This window comes from Pezoporus occidentalis, unplaced genomic scaffold (genome assembly GCF_034315485.1).
Source record: "Pezoporus occidentalis ecotype Australia unplaced genomic scaffold, CSIRO_AGI_Poc_V1 ctg192, whole genome shotgun sequence".
Taxonomy (NCBI): Eukaryota; Metazoa; Chordata; class Aves; order Psittaciformes; family Psittacidae; genus Pezoporus; species Pezoporus occidentalis.
The window spans coordinates 461,228-479,463 of NW_026913771.1; the positions used below are offsets into that span (position 1 = coordinate 461,228).

Sequence of the window (18,236 nt, forward strand, 5' to 3'; positions counted from 1 at the left end):
CAACATGTGACTTTGGGCTTTGAAGAGATGAGAGGAATGTCCTCCAGGGCCACAGAGGGAATAGTCAAAGCTGTAGTCCTCACCTGGATGTGTAATGAGCTGGTTGGTTCATGTCATTACAGAATAAATTCACTGGGGCTTTCTGGATAAGTACTAATGTAATTTCCATCACGTAAAGTTGTAGTTAGGTGTTGCCTGTTTCTTACTCCCTCAGCACGTATCAGTATAGGCTTATTGAAGGTAGAAAAATGTGAGTGATCTGTGTCATCTATGACAGCGCTTCCCACTGTTAAATAAGAAACCAAACCCCAAGCACTGGAATTGACTTTTCCAGTTTTTCTCAGTAACACTGAGGAGACTTTCCAAAATCAACTTGTTCCATACACAACTGGTAAACCAAAGAGTAACTGTGATATAACAAATAACTTTCTTTCTGTCTGTTGCAGACCCTGAAGTACATTTCCAAAACACCCTGTAGATACCAGAGTCCTGAGACGGTGAGAAATTTCCTCATAGCAATGAAAGGCCATAAGCTAACCAAGTAAGTTGTGCCTTTGATTAGAAGTGTAAACTCATGGTAATGTTGAAAAACTGATCCCCAAGTGCACAGTATGATAACCTGTCGTGTTTTGATCAACCTATATTCTACCATTATTTAAATACTCATTCAAACGTCTTTTCCTTCAGTCATTAACACCTACATGGATGAGTATTTCCTTAAGTGGGCCTGTGGTTACCACTGTATATCTCAAGCAGGTTCTTCTCAGTGTGCTGGGTTTTTGCATGTTTTCACATGGTCCAAGTGCAAAATAGAGTCCACAAAATGTTTTCTGAGGATGAAGCTGTAAGTTGTAAATGGGTTTTGAACACAGTAAGAGAACTGCAAAGAACCCCCCAACCCAACTCCCCCTCTATTTTTATGAACTTTCTAAAGAAAAAATGCATTCATTCTAAAGAGGTGGTTAAAAAAAAGGTGACTGTGCTGCAGGGAGGTAATAAGTAAATAAAATTCTAGTATAAATGTATGGGGAAAATGTTATTCTGAAGTTAATTTTCAGGTGAATCTGTCAAACCCAGCTGCTACAGAGCAGGGTTATGCTCTCTGCTTACCGTAGAGCAAACTAAGATGTTCAGCTTGTCTTTTTGTGCTGTGTGTCCACCAGGATTTCTGAGATGTACATTTCAGTTACCTAAATACTGTGTCAGTCAGCCTCCCTCCCCTGCAGTTTCCAGTAAAGCTGAACCTGGAGTTCATTCTTCTTATTTTGGGAAGTCCTGTGTAGAAAAGAAAATACTTCCTTTGTAGTTACAAGAAGACTCAAAAGGGCATTTTTCCTCTTTGGCAGTGATGCAAATACCTGTTCACAGTGCTTGGAATGCATAATCCTCTTGAACCTCTCTGCAGAGTGTGAGCAAAGCCCGTTGTAAATAGTCAGATCCAGAAAGAAATTGCATCAGTTGGCTACTTGCTTGGATAGCTCTAATCAGTCATCTGATTCTTAAAGCAGAGAGAACAAAGATTTGGTTGCTTCTAAATGCCTCCTCCTTCACCACGAAGGGGTAGTTTATGCTGTATAGACACTGACTGCATTCTTTTTCCCTGCTGGAAGGACTCCCAGAGAGTTCATGTTCTGGGAAGGAGAGCTACTAATAATTTGGTTGTGTCACAAAAAGAAATGCAAAGTGAGAGCATCTGGAGAGAGCAGTGCTACGAGGCAAGTTTTTACCCTGTCCAAAGCACAGTAAGTTGTGTAGAAAGCAGATTGTCAGCTATTTGTTGGCTTTCAGTGCCCCCTCTCTACAAACAGTCATGCTCACGTCCAGTCTGTCAGCAGCTCTGATCACAGTATTGCTGTCTCTGCAGACACAGGGGTGCTAGTACTTGGAAGCTTTGTCATGGGTATTGTAACTTTGCTTGTAGTGCTTTCTTTTGTGGAACTAAAGTTGCAAGGTCAGTACATCAGTGTTTAGTCCTCCCATAGCTCATTTTGTATAGTGGGATGCTAGTTTATATAGTGGGCTTGTTGAAGCATGGAGAAAACACTCTTGACTATAAAGACCTGGTAGTATGGAAACAAAGTGTATTAAATTGTCAGCAAACTATTTCTTGAGTAAGTGATGAGCATCCCCTTCATTTCTGGTAGTGTGAAACAGTCATCCTTTTTGAAGAGAAATAAGCTGGCTCAGTGTGTACAGGACACCAGTTTAGGAAAGCACGAGGAGAATGCTGCATCACAGCAAAAAGCCAGGGGGAGTTAAAAAGGCAGAAGAGTATTTTTCAGAAGTAACTGAATGAGTCCCATTAAAAGCCAAGGGTTTTGTTTTTTTTTTGTTGTTGTTGCCTTAAAGCTCATTTTTAAACTTCTTTCAGGTAGAATTTGACCAGGACCTCATGATTACCTCTTACAAAAAAGGCAGGGCACATATGACGTTAGATGACTTGATTGCATCTGCTCCCCTATATGGGGTCTCCAAGAGAGAGAAGTCATGTTGAGTCGTAAGGGTGAAAATTCTTGCTAGAATCTCTTGGTCTCCCATAGTGCCTACCTGTTTTGTGAAGATCTACCCAAATATTCCCCTCCTCATACCTGCCTGTTCTGTGAGCTTGAATATAGCACTACTGCAAAAGTTGAAGTAATTGCAAGCTTGAAATGAGATTTCTGACTATTTCTTATGGATGCTAGGAAGTGCCTTTGGTTTTATGTGTCATCCTCTCTGTCCTTTTTTTCTGAATCAGTCTATGAGGTAAGCAAGAGAATTATTCCAAAGTCGTTTCCTTCTGCTTCGTGGCAGAAGGATGGGAGTGTGAACAGCCAACCACTAATTTAGGTTCCAAATTTACTGCATTTATGCCTTATCTTAACCCAGATTGGACTGTGACGCCTTAGTTTCTTGAGCATCCTGCACAACTTTGTTAATATCTTTGTCATCTGGTAAAGAACGTGGCAGCTCTGCGTTTGCCACATACTTCACAAAAGAAGAAACAGAATTATTTAGTGTGATCTTGGCAGTTCTTCTTTCTTCTAATCTTTTCCATTCAGACACTTGAAGCTAGAAGTGTCAAAGCCCATCTGGCAGCCTCTTCACAGCAAAACACAGAAAGCATATGGTGTGCAATTACTATATAATGCATTTTATGTTAAACCACTTAAAATAGTAATGCCTCCAAGGAAATTCTGAACTACCCTTTGGTTCGTAACCAGGATCATTTCAACACTGCTCTGTTGTTAAATAAATGAGAAACTGAAGGCTTTAATCATTTCCATTCTGTGGTATTTGTATAAAAGACTCCACTAGAGATTTTGTTCTGGTTACCTGGTAGAGAGCTTTCTCCCCCTTTGGGAGGAAGGATGTTTGCTTCAATGCTTCGATGTTTGCTGTCCCAGGACCTTGCTTACATGATTTTGCTGTAATGACCTTTCCTCCCACGAAGGGTAATAAACTTCAGAGTCTGTCTTTGCCACTTCTTTTCTGGGCAAGGCTTTCAAAGATGTGCTGTCTCCCTTAATTCCATAGCTGGTCATATGCTGTTTCTGCTGGTAACAGCTTTCTGAAAGTAGGTGATTTGATTTAAGGTATGTGTTAGTTGGTGTCTGTCCTCGGTGAGGGCACAGCAGTGTTTTCTGTTTTCTTGTTGCAAGGGGGTTAGAGGATCTGGTTAAAAGATTGGTCTCAAACACCCCATCACTTTGACTGCTTCCTCTGCTCTTTCAATTCCTTGTTACGACTCTGCCTCTTCCTCAGGGAGGAAACACTTAAGCAGTGCATTTGTGCTGTTAGGCTCAGCATCTTTTCTAATACAGGGGCTTCAGGGCTTTGAATGGAAGGATTTGCAGCGTATCTAAAAACCTGATGGAGGTAGGTAGTGTGCTGAGCTCGCTGTCTCTGCTCAGCATGTTATTGCAGCACTCAAGCACTAGGTTGTGCTACTGCATGTGAGAATTTCAAGGTAGCAAGGAAAGAGCCGACAAGAATTGAAGCGCCATTCATTTAAAGAGCGGAGCTCTTCATCAAGTGGATTTTCATTTCTCCTGCACTCTTTCCACAAACCTGAAGGCTCTGAAACGTTCTGGCTCCAGTTTGCTGATAGCCTTGTGTTGGCACATGGTGTGGTTCCTGTAAAATCACCCTAAGCCTTTCCTGTCTGTTACTGCTGCTATTTACTACTCAGGCTACCAGACCAGCATATCTTTTCTGCTGACAGCATCAGTTTTCTGGGATTTTCTCATTTAAAATACACTAACGTGTACAAACAACCCATTCCAAGTCATCTCAGATAGCTGCCTTGCTAAATGGAGCAAATTCAATGACATCTAAAGGTAGATTTCACTCATATTGTCAGTAACGTGTGGTTAAGCACAGTTTTTAACTTGTCATCAATTATTTTGGTAGAATCCAAACTGTAGAACTGAGCTTTTTATACAATGAAAAGCTCTGAACTGATCTCGTACTGAGGTTTATTATTACCTTGTGGAGGCCTCAAGCTTTGGCTAATGCATTACAGTAAGCCATGTTGTACTTGGAAATACACTATGCCACTGGCAGCTAATTTTCCAGTTTTAGTCCCTGGAATGGCTTCATATTTTCTAAGGTGGTGTGAATGGCACTGCCTGAAAAGAGCATTTATTAAACTTGCGCTCTGTAATCGCCATCAAACGAAAGTTGGCTCTGCTTGTACTTCTTCCTGTTCCTGATAGCCTATCTTGGATTGAATTTTGGAATAATCACATTTCCAATCACTGCTTATTATTATACATCTTTCAAAAATGGACATAAACATTGCCCTTTTTGTCCTTATGTTAACACATCCAAGGAAGGGTTGAGCTGAAAATCAGCAGTACTTCTAGAAAGTATTTTCCCTCATTATTGCCAAAAACTACAACAAATATAAGCCTCTGCAATATTAAACACTGAATGATTTCCTTTGTAATTTTTGTCTCCTCCAGAGCTTTGAAATGAATATTCAACACTAAAGCCAGTTTAACAATAGCATCATTGAATAATCTTTAAAAAGGCTGTTGTGTTTCCCTCTAAATGGGTTAGAAATTTACCCTTCAGTTTGTAGCAGTGTTGCTCAATTCTTCGTATTCAGATGCCATTATCAGCCCTCAGATTTCATCCTGGACAAATGTCCTGACACTGAAGTCCAGTGGTAACCCCACAGGAGAATACAGCCCATGGGCAGACTGGTACTGTGATTTCACAGGCCACAGCTCATCCCTAAGCCAGATCTTGTGACCTTGATTCAGACAATTTGTGCAAGTTGCTGTGGCTGACTCAAGACCACAGCATTTGACTCTTAAGTATTTTCAGCTAGTAATGAAAGCCATGGTTGTCTGATGTTAGTTTATGGTTTTCCTAGCAACTAAAAAGCATATATTCCTGAGGATAAATTTGCCTCTGCACAGTCACAGATGTTTTGGAGGATTTTTTTTAGCTCTGTATGCTATATCTTGGCACTGATACCATTCTTACCCATGCCTATAGATCTCTTACTAGAGAAACAAAATGTGCATACTATATATTTGCATACAGTCTAGGAGTTCAGTAGCTAAAAACATACAATACCAAGTTTTGCTTCAAACAAAATGCTGTAAATATTTGGCTCACTGCTGACAGAATATGATACATTTTGTCTTAATTTACACAACAGTATGTGACTGGTTTTATTCCTATTTTTAATCTGTGAATTGATTATCATAGAATCATAGAATGGTTTGGGTTGGAAAGGACCTTAAAGTCATCCAGTTCCAACCCCCTGCCATGGGCAGGGACACCTCACCCTAGACCATGTTGCCCAAGGCTCTGTCCAGCCTGGCCTTGAAAACTACCAGGGATGGAGCATTTACCACTTCTTTGGGCAACCTGTTCCAGGGCCTCAGCACCCTCACAGTAAAGAACTTATTTCTTATATCTAACCCAACTTCTCCTGTTTAAGTTTGAACCCATCACCCCTTGTCCTATCACTACAGTGCATGATGAAAAGCAATGCGCTATGTACTACAGCAGTGTACAGTCCATTTTGCTACCCAGATATAGTGTGATCTTGAACACCAGACAGTGCTTTTTTTGTCTTCTAGAAGAACTTAGTTTTTACTGTAAAGGATTCCAGCGCTGTAATCTCCATCCTCACCTCCTACATTCTCCCCTCAAACAGACCTCAGACCTGTTTTCTTCTCCCATAACTGCGCACATTTTTGTCTCCCGCAGCCTGAGCTTTGTATGTCCCGACGCCATCTCCACATCATTTTGCCCTCAGCTGGAAATGCTGATCTTGGCTCTAGCTGAGTCTCAGCTGCTGCTGGATGCGGCCTAGAAGTGGGAAATTGTCATTTTGGGATTTCTCCCTAGGCAGGTCCCATAAGAGTCTGCACAACGGACAATTAACTCTGATTAGTGGAATCTTGCTTTTATGTGAGAAAATGGCTTGCAGCCGTCACTCATCTTTTGTGTGCATTCTCTTGAATGAGCAGCTTTCATGTCCCAAACAGTGTTAATGCAAATCCAGGCAGTCTAGAGAAAATACAAATACAGACTTTGGTGGGGGGCAATTAAGCTGAAAATGTTCTTCACCGTCTGTTTAGATGAATGGGGCAGTTATCCTTTTTATTTAATGAGCACAAGGGTAAGCACACATGCTGTAGAAGTGTGAAGATGTTTTTTTCTGAGTTGGCAGAAGTTTGGTTTATTTCTTAGATGTAATGGAGCATGAACTAAATTCAGGCTTATTGCGTCTTGTGCCCAAGCAAAATACTGCAGTCAACAGTGATATTGATGCATGTTGAGGCTTGCAGCATTTGCCTGCCTTAAAGCTTATTTTTGGCAGAATTGTGGGTATTCAGGTTCTACTTTGTGTATGTGCTTGCAAGAAATACCAGGTACAGAGAGATTCTGATGCTAATAGCCAGTTTTTGTATCGGTGTTGGAAAAAGTCAGTGCAGTTGGTACTGAGCTCCAGCTTAAAGTGCATGCAGTGCTACACTGCTATTGTTGAGGGCTGAATAATCCACTTCTCTATTGCAGCATTGAACTTCAGAGGCATTTTTGTATTTGCCTCAAGGGGATGCCAGGAGCAGTAACCTTCTCATCACCCCTCTTGTTAAGAGTAAGAAGGTTAGAAATTACACACAGGAGGAAGAGGTGGGATAAAGACATCAAAAGGGTCCCCTGAGCTGGTCTCAGTTCACTTGGAGTAAGTCACTTACAAGGAGCCGGAAGAGCTGCTAAGGTGGCCCTCCGTGTAAGCAGGGGTAACTCTTCATGTCTTGCAGACACACATGCTTGGTATTTCTTGATTAATCTTAGCAGCTGGCTATTTACTAAACAGAAAAGAGAAAAGGTTACTGTTCTCTATTGCAGGAGAAGCATATCTACCCCTACTAGTACTCATTGCACCCACACTACTGTCAGCATGTCTGTCCAGTTGTCTTCAGTTATAGTCAGTTATCCCTTTCCCATCTTGCAGTATTTTGCCAAAATACAGTAAGTTTCATCTTCATTATCAAAATGATCTTTAGGTTGATCAGCAAATAACTGGATGGGTACCAATTTTCAGATGCCAGTTACTGAATAGTTGGTCACTTCTCAGTGTCTTTGGATCCCAGCTCTATGTAAATAAAACAAATGCATTGCTTAAGTCATACTTCTATAATGTTAACATGTCTAAAGATTATTATTTTTCAGTGTTAATTGGTGTTTATGATTTCTAAACCCCTGTAACACTACACAAGCACCTTCAGAGGAAGTATGTCATTTATGCAGCTTTTGTTTTCTTGCACCCTGGTGCTAATTCCTTTTTGATGTTCTGAGTCATTTTTCCAGTAGGGAGCTTGGCAGATCAAAACCAGGCATGAAATGTTTCAGCTAACACATTCTAATTACTTACTTGCAAATTATCTCTCCTTCTTCTACACATTTTAGGAACAGCAAACACTGTGAAGGATATGATCTTTGCTGAAATAATGCTTCAGCATTATTCCTTTTGTCCCATCTGTAACACTTCTGTCTGTTCCCTAATGAGTTACAGAAATGTTAATGGCTTTATAAGCAAAAAGTATTTGACAGGTGACCTTTATTGTGTCCTGTATTTCTTGTCTTAAGCAAACATGAACAGTTTCACTGATTGGTTGGTTTAAACCCAATGACACATCATGTGTGTCATTGGGTTTAACTTATTTCTGTTATTTATTGCTCTGCCAGTAGTCTTTCAGTGCTAAACATGATGGAGTTCTATGTGTTGTAAACTAGCTGTGCATAAGTAAGATTTGCATTCTTCAGCAGAGGCATGATATGGCTTTGGCTCTTTGAGCCTGTTTATTTGGCTCTGAAGTTTTGTTGGAAATAAACTTTGGTACTGCTTTGGAAAACAAGAATAAGAGAATCTCTCTCTTATGTGTGGTTCAGTAAAAGTCAAATAATATGTTTTATCTGGAGAGGCAGTGGAGCTATAGGATAGGATTGGGATATGGCTTGCTGCAGAAGTGAAGAATGACTTGTTTGAAAAGGCTCTGATGTGAGAAGTGGCATGTGAGTGTGCAGTGCAGTGAGAAACTTGTATACAGTTATGAATTCATTAAACAGTGAATGTGAAAGTCTATAAATAGGGCTTTGGGAGGAGGGGGAGGTGTTTTACAAGGAGATATCTTCCTGGCTCTCCTGCGAGAGCTGAAAATAGTGTCTCTGTTTTAGCTGTCTGGAAACTGAGGCATGGACATGTGCCTGGCCAGGGACCATAAAGCAAATAACACTGAAAGCCAGCACCAGAGAGGCAGCTTCTGTGCCTCTGTCAAGTGCTCCAGGCACAGAACCAGGCAGTTTCCTAGCTCTTGGGGAAAAAACATTAAACCTTTTATGCCTTCATTCAGATGAATTGGCCAGGAGATCTTTAATATTCTTCACCCAGCTCTATTAGGACTTCTGCTTTTATGGCAGTGATGTCTTTTGCTACAGTTTTACAAAGGTGTGTTTCTTTCTCTCATTAATTCCTTAAATGACCTCTCAATTTTAGTTCTAGTGTAAAGGATTTCAGTACTTTGTCTCCTGTCAACATTAAGGTTTTCTTTGTCCTTGATTACTTCTGACAGTAGGAAATGGCAGCAGTTACCAATACCTTATCTTTCCGACAATAAACCAGCCAACAGTGGTGCTCTTGGTTCAGTGTTAAACTCAGCCATGCTTTTAGTAGTCTTGCTGTAATGGTCAAGCTGCCGAATAGATATAAGTGGTTAGCATGAGAAAACAGAGGAGGTGTATTCACTGCTTCCTACCAATGGAAACATATTTGGCATTCATGCTTGATTCTCCAGATCCAAAGCAATCTAATAAATTTGGCTCTCCGAGCTAATTCTGATTCCTTTGTGATGTCTGTAAAATCACAGGATTCAGAAGTTAAGACCAAACCCTGTGTTGCCAGGGGGCTGTTAACAGGAGAGTGAGGAAAAATGTAAACAGTTACTCAGGAGGGAATAGAGAATGTAGTCACTACAGTCACTGCCTTTAAATACTGGTTTATACTATAATTGACACAAAGAACCTTCTCCTCTGCATCTTCCTGTATTTTTGCACCTTACAGTTCATGAGTGCAAGGACAGATCCTTTTCGGGGTGCTGCAAGATCCCCAAGATGAAGGAGGAGGTCTGGAGAGAGGCCATGAGCGTGCATTCCTTCACAGCATGAGTTAGTGGAGGCCTCAAAGAACATAGAAACATCTGGCGCCCTGTACTCTCTTAAGGGGCTTCCTTTTCCTTCTCCCACACCACATTTCTTCTCCACTCTTACACCTCCAAAACCCAACACCTTTAAAGCACTTACCACTTAATTGTTCTCCCTTAGTCTTACTGTCAGTAAAATGGGGATAAGTGGGGATCATGATCCTTCCTACTTTGTACAACGCACACAAGTAAGTGAGGGCAAACTCAATGTCCAAGTAGTCTTTTAACTGTGAAATCTGAAATCGAGGTGAAATCTGCATTTATCCACATGCCAGATGTCACTTCACTGCAGGCTTTTTATGAAGACTGAGGAACATCTTCTGTTGTGGTTCTGTAGAAGCAGGAAAGAAGATTCAAAGGATCGGGTGGTACCCAGAATATTAGAGCTCATTTTTAAACAGGCATTTTGAACTGTTCTGTGGTTTATCACAATGGAGGTTTTCTCCTTTTTTCCCTCCTTTGTGCAAGTTTTAATTCTTTACCCCCCTCTCCAGTTTTGAAATGTAGAGAGTAAAAATATAGGTACATTTGTAAAGTAAATGTAAATCGAAGATGTTCAATTATGTACACTTTTTAATGGTAAGTGAATATATAGGGGGAATCCTTGGAGCTCTCTCTTCTGAGTTGTTAATATTTCACAAATGTTGCATTAAAAAATGACAAGCTTTTCTTTTGAAGCTGAACATCACGATCAAAATGATTTCCCAGCATTTATACAAATGGTGGCAATGGCTCAGGGATTAGGTGGAACAATTACAAACTCTTCTTTTATTAGGATTTTGGGTTTGTTACCAGCAGGCTGGATCTAAAACCAAGTCATCTCTTTGGAGCTATTTCCTGTTCTTAAGGGCTCTGAATACACATCACAAAACCCTCTGGTGTAACAAAGCCCATCAGCAGAGCAGTTGTCTTCCCTGAGCCACAGTCCCCCATAGTCCTGTTCCCATCACTTGAAATCATGGACATTTTAGCTGAAGAGGGCCTGTTAGATCATCCAGTCTGTGGTAATACAGGATTTTTCCTTCAGGAGACATCAGCCAGGAAAATGTGAGTGCTGCTCGTTCAGTGTGGTGAGTGGATAAATGAAGGGCCTTATTCTTTGGGTGTCAGCCTGGTGCCTCCTGAAGTATTACGTTCAGTCTCAACACGTACACATGTGCTTGGCAAAGGCCTCTCCTGAGGAGCGCAAGCACCTTGGTCTTTGAACATGCACCACTGTGCATACATGAATGATAAAGCATTGATGTGCCTGACGGCGTTACAAGCTGTGAGCTGGAATTAGGTTTCAAGGGCAGCCAGTGTCGGAGGCCACGTGAGATGGGACAGTACATCTGAAGTGTCTCCAGACACACAGGCATTGACCTGTGGGTTGTAAATGCCTGCGTGGGAGAGATCTGTGTTCTCTTGAAAGCTGTGCAGTTTCCTTTCTAAACCACCCACAGGTCCAATAAACCAGGGTAATGCTCTTCAGAAACAGTTTAAATGTGCATTAAAGATGCCCTTTAAATAATAATAAATTCCAAGCTTTAGTTCTTCAGAATGGTAACTTACTACTGTACCAGAGACAGTTCAGGCATGCTGTCTGTCACTTCTCACTTCAGCGTGTGAATGTGTGCAATAAAGATGTGCTGCATAAAAAATAGGTGACTGCTAGGAAAGTAATAATAATTCAAGATTCCTTATCCCCCAGTATCCTTTCAAGTTTCCTCTTACCTCTTCTTATTGTACTTTAATTGTATGTTTTTATTATAAGACTGCATTTCTTACTGTTTCATACACCCTTTTACACATCTGTTGTAGGTTTAGCAGTGTTGTATTGTGCTTCTCTGTTCTGAAACACAAAGATCAGCTTCCAGCATTAGACATGCTGCTATTATGTGGTCAGTGTTTTGAGCTTCTGAACTGAATGAAATATGCATTACTGGCATATGACAGCTGTTTTTTTACTTTGGTTTTAGACTTATTTTTATTTAAGTAGGGTGTAAGATTAATAATTCAGAGCTATTGCCTGAATGTTGTGGTTTGAATTTAATGAACATACTTGTTTGATCATGTCTTCAAAATAAAAATGAAAAAAGAAGAGAGCTTTTTAAATGTCAATGAAATATTTTCTCTCATACCCATTCTTTTAATTTCTTTGAATGATCAAAGTGTTTAAATGGACTTGTGAGTCATGATTTCTTGATGAGAAAGTAGAGCTAATAGCTGCTTGGTTAAAATGAATCCAGTAAAACAGTGAGGATGGGTGAGCTTAATGATGGTTCTGAATGTACCAGGAGTTTTGCCACTGGCTTCAGCGGTGCTACCCTGTCTGTCTCTCTGGAGTATTGGAATGTTTTGTGTTTTAACTACCAAAGTCAGACAAGTTTTACTGACTTCTCCCCCTTGCAGGCAGAGGAGAATGGAATTTGAGCTATTAAAAAGAGATGCGACATGGTTCATACCTAAGTCAAAACAAAAGAAGTTAATATTGATTGAAAGGCTTTTGTGCTAAAGGCACAGGACTGCAAATCTGAATTGCTTTTCGTCTGCCTTAGGGTATGGACAGGAGATCAGAAGTGTCTGAGTTACTGTAAATGGACAGGTAAAGAGAAGTGTTTGAATTATTGTCAATCAATGAATTGTCACTTGTATGTTAAACCAGCAAAAGAGTGTGATATTTTAACAAGTTGTTTAGTGTTTCCATACAGCTTTTAACAAAGCAGCAGTGCATGTTAGTTAATGCTCGTACAATAATGATCTTGCCACCTTAGACTAGAGGCAGAAGTAGCAGTATGTCTAAACACATAAGAAAGCAGTGTATTTAAAATACCCAAATTATCATGGCAATGAAACCACACTGCAAACCCAGTCAGAATTATTCTTGGCAGTGGTGTTTCACCCCTAAGTTATCAGGAATGTGTTTGCATCTTCCCAGTCATTTGAGGGGATCCTCAAATTACATAGTAATGCGGATTGTTTTACGCTTTGCTTTTAAACAGGGCAGAAAAGCTCCAGTTGCTTAACCACAGGCCTGTGACAGCAGTTGAAATACAGCTGGTAAGTAACAATGCTCCTGACTGTTCAGAGCTTAAATGAAAGCAGCTTTAACCTTGAAGATCAATTGAATAATTACTTTCTTACGGTCAGTGATTGAATGTATCCCTTTATGCACATCTTTACATTCATGGCTGCAAATCCACTCTGCCTCTTCTCAGAGACCTCCTTAGAGACTTGCCCATCTTTCTCTCAGACAGATTCTCCACCTCTGTTTGCTTTAGTGTCACATAGTGAAAATGCCCAGTGCAGTCATTAAAGGTTAGTTAGGGTATTATAACTAAGAATGTATTTAGCCTGAGTCTTTTTGCTGCTGCTCTGTAATCAAGTACTTGATTTTTTGACAACTGTGATAACCTGATTGTTTTGATGGCAGGCTTTTATGTTACAGTAAAACCAAATGCACTAAAAAGGATCAAATAATGACTGATACGGAACTTTGAGCAGTGGTGCAGATTGAGAAATGGATATAAACAGACTTTTGGATGGAAAATAGCCATTGTCAATCTGTTAAGCACAATTCTGATGTAAAGAGGGATTGTTGCTAGATAAAAATAGCTGATTATATTTTCTGAAGTATCTCCTTAGGAAAACAAAATCCTGTGGTAATAGGTTATTATAATAAGGATATTCTTTTAGTAAATATCTCTTCCATTAAGACCATCTGTTTACAATCTTATTCTGAAACCAAACTGTGTAGCAACAGGATCAAATTTTGCTGCAAAAAAGGGAAGGATTAAAGCGGTACCAGTAGGACTATTTTTCTTTCATAGCCAGGGAGTAGAAATTATAATGCTGAAGGCATCTCATAAAAGAATGCTTCTAGCTGAGGAGTTAATACTGTGTTTTGTGATTGAGGAGATCAGTGTCAATCATCAGCCCAACCAAGAGCATTAAGGCTTCATGAGTTTTGCTTAGGAAGTTAGTCAAAAGCGATGATCGAGAGCCTGTCTCATACCTTTGTATATGCTGAGACAAATTTATTATGTTCCCATATAGGCCATATATGGTCTATTTTCCCCTTCTTTCAATTCAGTGGTCTTTAGCTGCTTTCAGGTGACTCTGTGGTTTTGTCTGTCTTTTCCCTCCTCTCCTCATCATCCTGCCTTGTTCCTGATAATCTTACCTAGCCATAAAATACTGAAAGTAGTTTTGTTCTTGTGTCACATTTGGAGTCCAGGAAGCAAGCCTAAGAAAATTTGGGCCTTTATGTTGGAAATCAGGTTTCCGTGGAGTGTCGTACTTCAGATATTCCAAGGTTTGTAATGTCAAGCAAGGTTAGATAAAACTCATTGCTGAAACCTGCAGGATACAGATAAGAGATTTAAGTTTGATGTCCGTTACTTATATGTAACCCTTCTCTAAAGATCAGAAACAGCTTATAATATTCATACATTTGAGGACCAACCTGAATTTGTATTGTCATGGAAGTATTAGGGATGCAGTTACTTCTGTTCCATTGTGATGCCCCTGTAATTGCCAGGGCAACTTTCTCCAGAACTAGTGTTACAGTAATCTCGGTTGACTGGACTGTTAGCACTGTGTTAAATGAAGCCTCCCCAGAATTGCAGTACGTTTACTCTTTCATCAAAGCACATCAAAGTCTTTTGAGCGCAGTAACTGCTAGGAAACTGCAGGCCATTTTTGTTAGTGAAATACAGAGACTAGGAGCAAGGAAATGATTTTGCTGTTTGATTGCTGCCTTGAATGATTTTGGGGTTTGGTAAGGACTGAAGAAAGAGATTATAGCAGTGCAGCTTCTTTTGAACACACAAACCCTGTCTTCTCTGAGCATCTTTGAGTATAAAATAATGCAGAGCACTGGAGGCTACCAGCGTTTTCTTCTTTGGTGTCAACAGGGAGAAGATTACCCATTCACATATTTCATGCAGGCAAGTCAATTCACTGCAGTTGATGAATGAGAGACAGCTTACAGAGAAGTGAATACTGGGTCTCAAATCACCTTGATTCTCTTTTGATCAAACTTTCCCCTGCCACTGAAAAGCTTTGAGTCGCTCCTGGGATTGAATCAGAAATATATGATCATGAAGACTTCTGACCACTTCATCTAATGTAGGCAAATCAGTCTTAAAAGCTTTAAACAAAATGCCACACAAGCTGTATCTCTGTCTCTCACTTACTTTAATAGTTTTGATGTCTCAAACTTTTACTCAGTGCTGCCTGTCCATGGAACGGAGTCAGGTTTATCTCATGGGCTTTTAATAGCTGATGTGAGAGGATAGTTATATTTACTACTGCTTGTTGCTTTTTTGCCTTTCCAGCTATTTGTGGTTTTATTCCCTTCTATAAAATTCTCTGTCTTTTGTTGCATGCAGACTATAAATCAGTTTTGATAAAATTGTATTTAAGTTAGAAGGCAAATTTATGTTGTGATCTTTTGATCTCAAGTTCCTTTGTAAATCTTTATGCATAAATCGCTGTAATTGCTCATATTTGTCTTTTCTGGACTGTGTGTGAGGATTTATTTTCAAACAACAATAGCAACAAAAGGAGCATGAAATTCTAATTCATACCCCACAGGGTAAAACACTGTACACATTGCAGCTATCTTGACCTCCTGTTTTAATCTTCAACATATGTTGTTCCCAGCGCAGTGATTCAATTCACAAAGGAGGAACAACAAACGAAACAGTGGCGCTCATCTAACCATGACAGTGGGCCAGCTTTACTTAATGCTGAACCGTGATGGGTTTGAAGATTAAACATCATCTTTTCTAATGAACAAATTGCTCCACATTCTTCTCTCTGAATGGAAAAGTGGATTTCAATTCTGTGCTTTTGAAAACTCGATTTCCATCTCGGAGAGCTTGGTACCACATCTTACGTGCTCTGCATAACCAGCCTGACAAATGGTCTTTTATTGTTGAATGAAAAATAAGAATGTAAAGTATCCTTGTGGAAACGAAAGACATTAAGGGGATTTAATCATTTTACGTTCTCGACAATATATTTTGCTCCCCACTTTGCATACTTGGTGAATTATCTCTGAGGGACATTAATCCAATCATTCAGTCTTTAACTTGAGTTCTTTTTTTCTGTGCCTTTTTTTCTACGAGCATGTTCCTGCTGAACAATTTCAAATTACTTCTCAAAGGAGGAAATAGCAGTCATTTTCTCATAAAATACCTATCTCCTACACTGGAGTTCAATTATGTGCTTGATAGCTTTGGAAGGGATCAGAACCCTCTTTTTCACTGATTATTTTTTGAATAGAGCTTTTAGCTTAGCATTCAAATAAACAATAGCTCTTAACCCACAGGTTGTTCTCTTCTGTAATGCTGAGGTTTGTTACCCATCAAATATTACTTATCCTTGAGACAGTTTCTCAGTTCTGAAAGAACTTTGCAGGGTTCTTTAGTGTGGCTTTATTTGTGCTTCTTAATTAGCAGTGCATTGTCATGTCTCAAGAGACTAAAAGTTAGCAATGAAAGCTGAAAAGGAGCACAGGGAGGATGGTGGAGTCTCTTGCTTGTATTTGGGTAAGCAGAAAAGACAAGGGATGGCTATAATTAGTGAAAGCATGTTCCTAAGATGATTGTCCTTGTTTCACTGGTAAAAAAGGAGCAAGTATGCATGGTTGTCTGTCTGTGTTCATGTTTTGTGCTTACATGTGTACAGGGCACTACTAACATGCAGATTTGCACATTTATTTTAGGAACAAACATTTTAATGCTTGGAATTAGCTTGGTAGTCAGGCAAGCTGGGCTTTTCTGATTTACCTGCTCCATAAATGAAGTCTTCCAAAGCTTCTGAAAACTAGGAGAGAATGTATCAGCAGGTTTTAATGGGACTTACTGCTTAATGGAATTCTATTACTGCGTTCTGATTTGGTAATTATGGTTGTTTTGTTCCTCTGAGAAACTCATACATAGTGCTCCATTAAAAAAAACTACTCTTAAAATGTGCAGCTGGGAAAGGCTGTGTGGTACTAAAATATTCCACATACACATTTCTTTAATAAGCCCAGCTCTGGTTCCCAGTAGCGGTTATGTTACTGTGCAAGGCATCTGCCAGTGTTTAATTCCACACTTGGCAAGTGATTTGTCTTTTCATTCTCATGTAGCAACATTCAGTGATGGATGTTGGATGCGTGTTTCATTTTGCTGTGTTAGGAAGCCCATCCATAGATGACTGTGGAGAGAACAGAATTGGCATCGTTTTCTTGCTGTATTCTCCATTTAATAAATGTTTGCCTGATTTTAAGCTTTAAGTCCAGTGAAGTTAGTTGGACTTCCTGGGTACTTGAAATTAAGTCAATACATAAGCTATGGCTTAACACTTGTAGCTATGAGGTGCTTAAGCAGGTGGAAAATTGGTTATTAGACTTTTAAATACAGGTATCATTGCTCTCAAAGGTGAGCAGTACTGGGGCTTCAGCTGCCTTATGAGTGTGTTGTGTATATTCCACAGTTCTGAAGATCTGGCTGTTTTTGTCAATACATTCATTGATAAAGAAGACAACTTTAGGTACTCAGGCTTGAGAAGTGTGTCTTAGCTGCAGGGGGATGTGCCTCCCTTTTTTAGCTGTAAGGATTGTGTGCCAATTACTAGCAAAGCTTTCCTGTTTCCTTCTGTAGTTGTCTTGTAGATTATATTGTTTAGAGCATTAGCTGGAGGGGAAATGAAATGGGAAAATTGCGTAGTGTAGTAATACATTGCAGTGATAGCTTAATAACTGTTACAAGTTTGAGTGAAATAAGAAGTCATGGAGGTCTGACTTGACTGAGTTGATCTTGACCACATAGTTCCATTTCCTAGCAAACACTGTGTATATGTATGAATGGCATTGGTATGCTATAGCATTCGCTACAAAAACACTGCAGTTATTTTGGGATAGTATAGACTTGAATGCTGAAAAGCTGTAACAGCTCAGGAATTATTTATTACAAGCAGCAGCATAGCTGACATGGCTTACTGCCTGTCTCTTGTGATCATTTCAAATCCTTGCTCTCAGCCATGAGGAGACACGCTTGTCTTGCAGCACCTCATGCTGCAAGACAAGCATTTATCTATAATAAGTGCTTTTTATCTATCAACTGTGTTACTATAACACTGTCCAATTCTGCTACTTGCACAAATCCCTGCATCTTGCAAACTCACAGTTCGGTGGAGCTTTGGTTGATGATACCCTACACTTAGCACATGGCATCATCTGTGAGGATAATCTGTTTCCATTTGGTGCCTGTGGCACTGCCAATATAAACATCTTATGTCATACACTTATTAAAAACATTAGCATTTTTGTTTTCCTTAGTATAAACTTTGCATTCCTGGCTGCTCATGGTTTGAAGCTGTTGCTTGAGCACTGTCAGCCAGTTGCAAGTTAGAGCTCAGCAAGGCTTTTTGATAGATTTTTTTTCCTCTGCTGGTTAAGATTCTTGCTGGAAAAGCAGGTACTTGAATACAGTTGTTTCTTTTTGCCTCCTAGGCTTTTTCATACACTTAATTTCTCTTCTGAGTATCATTATT

The 18,236-nt window shown here is 39.8% G+C and overlaps 1 protein-coding gene across 3 annotated transcripts in view; it reads left to right on the plus strand.

Annotated features, from left to right (window-relative positions):
- The window catches only part of CRCP (CGRP receptor component), a 32,875-nt gene that overhangs the window by 10,575 nt on the left and 4,064 nt on the right, over positions 1–18,236 (plus strand). For all 3 annotated transcript variants that reach the window (XM_062617081.1, XM_062617082.1, XM_062617083.1), the window contains exons 4-5: positions 447–541; positions 12,692–12,749. In XM_062617081.1, the coding sequence (XP_062473065.1) occupies positions 447–541; positions 12,692–12,749 (153 nt within the window). The remainder of the gene's footprint in view (positions 1–446; positions 542–12,691; positions 12,750–18,236) is intronic.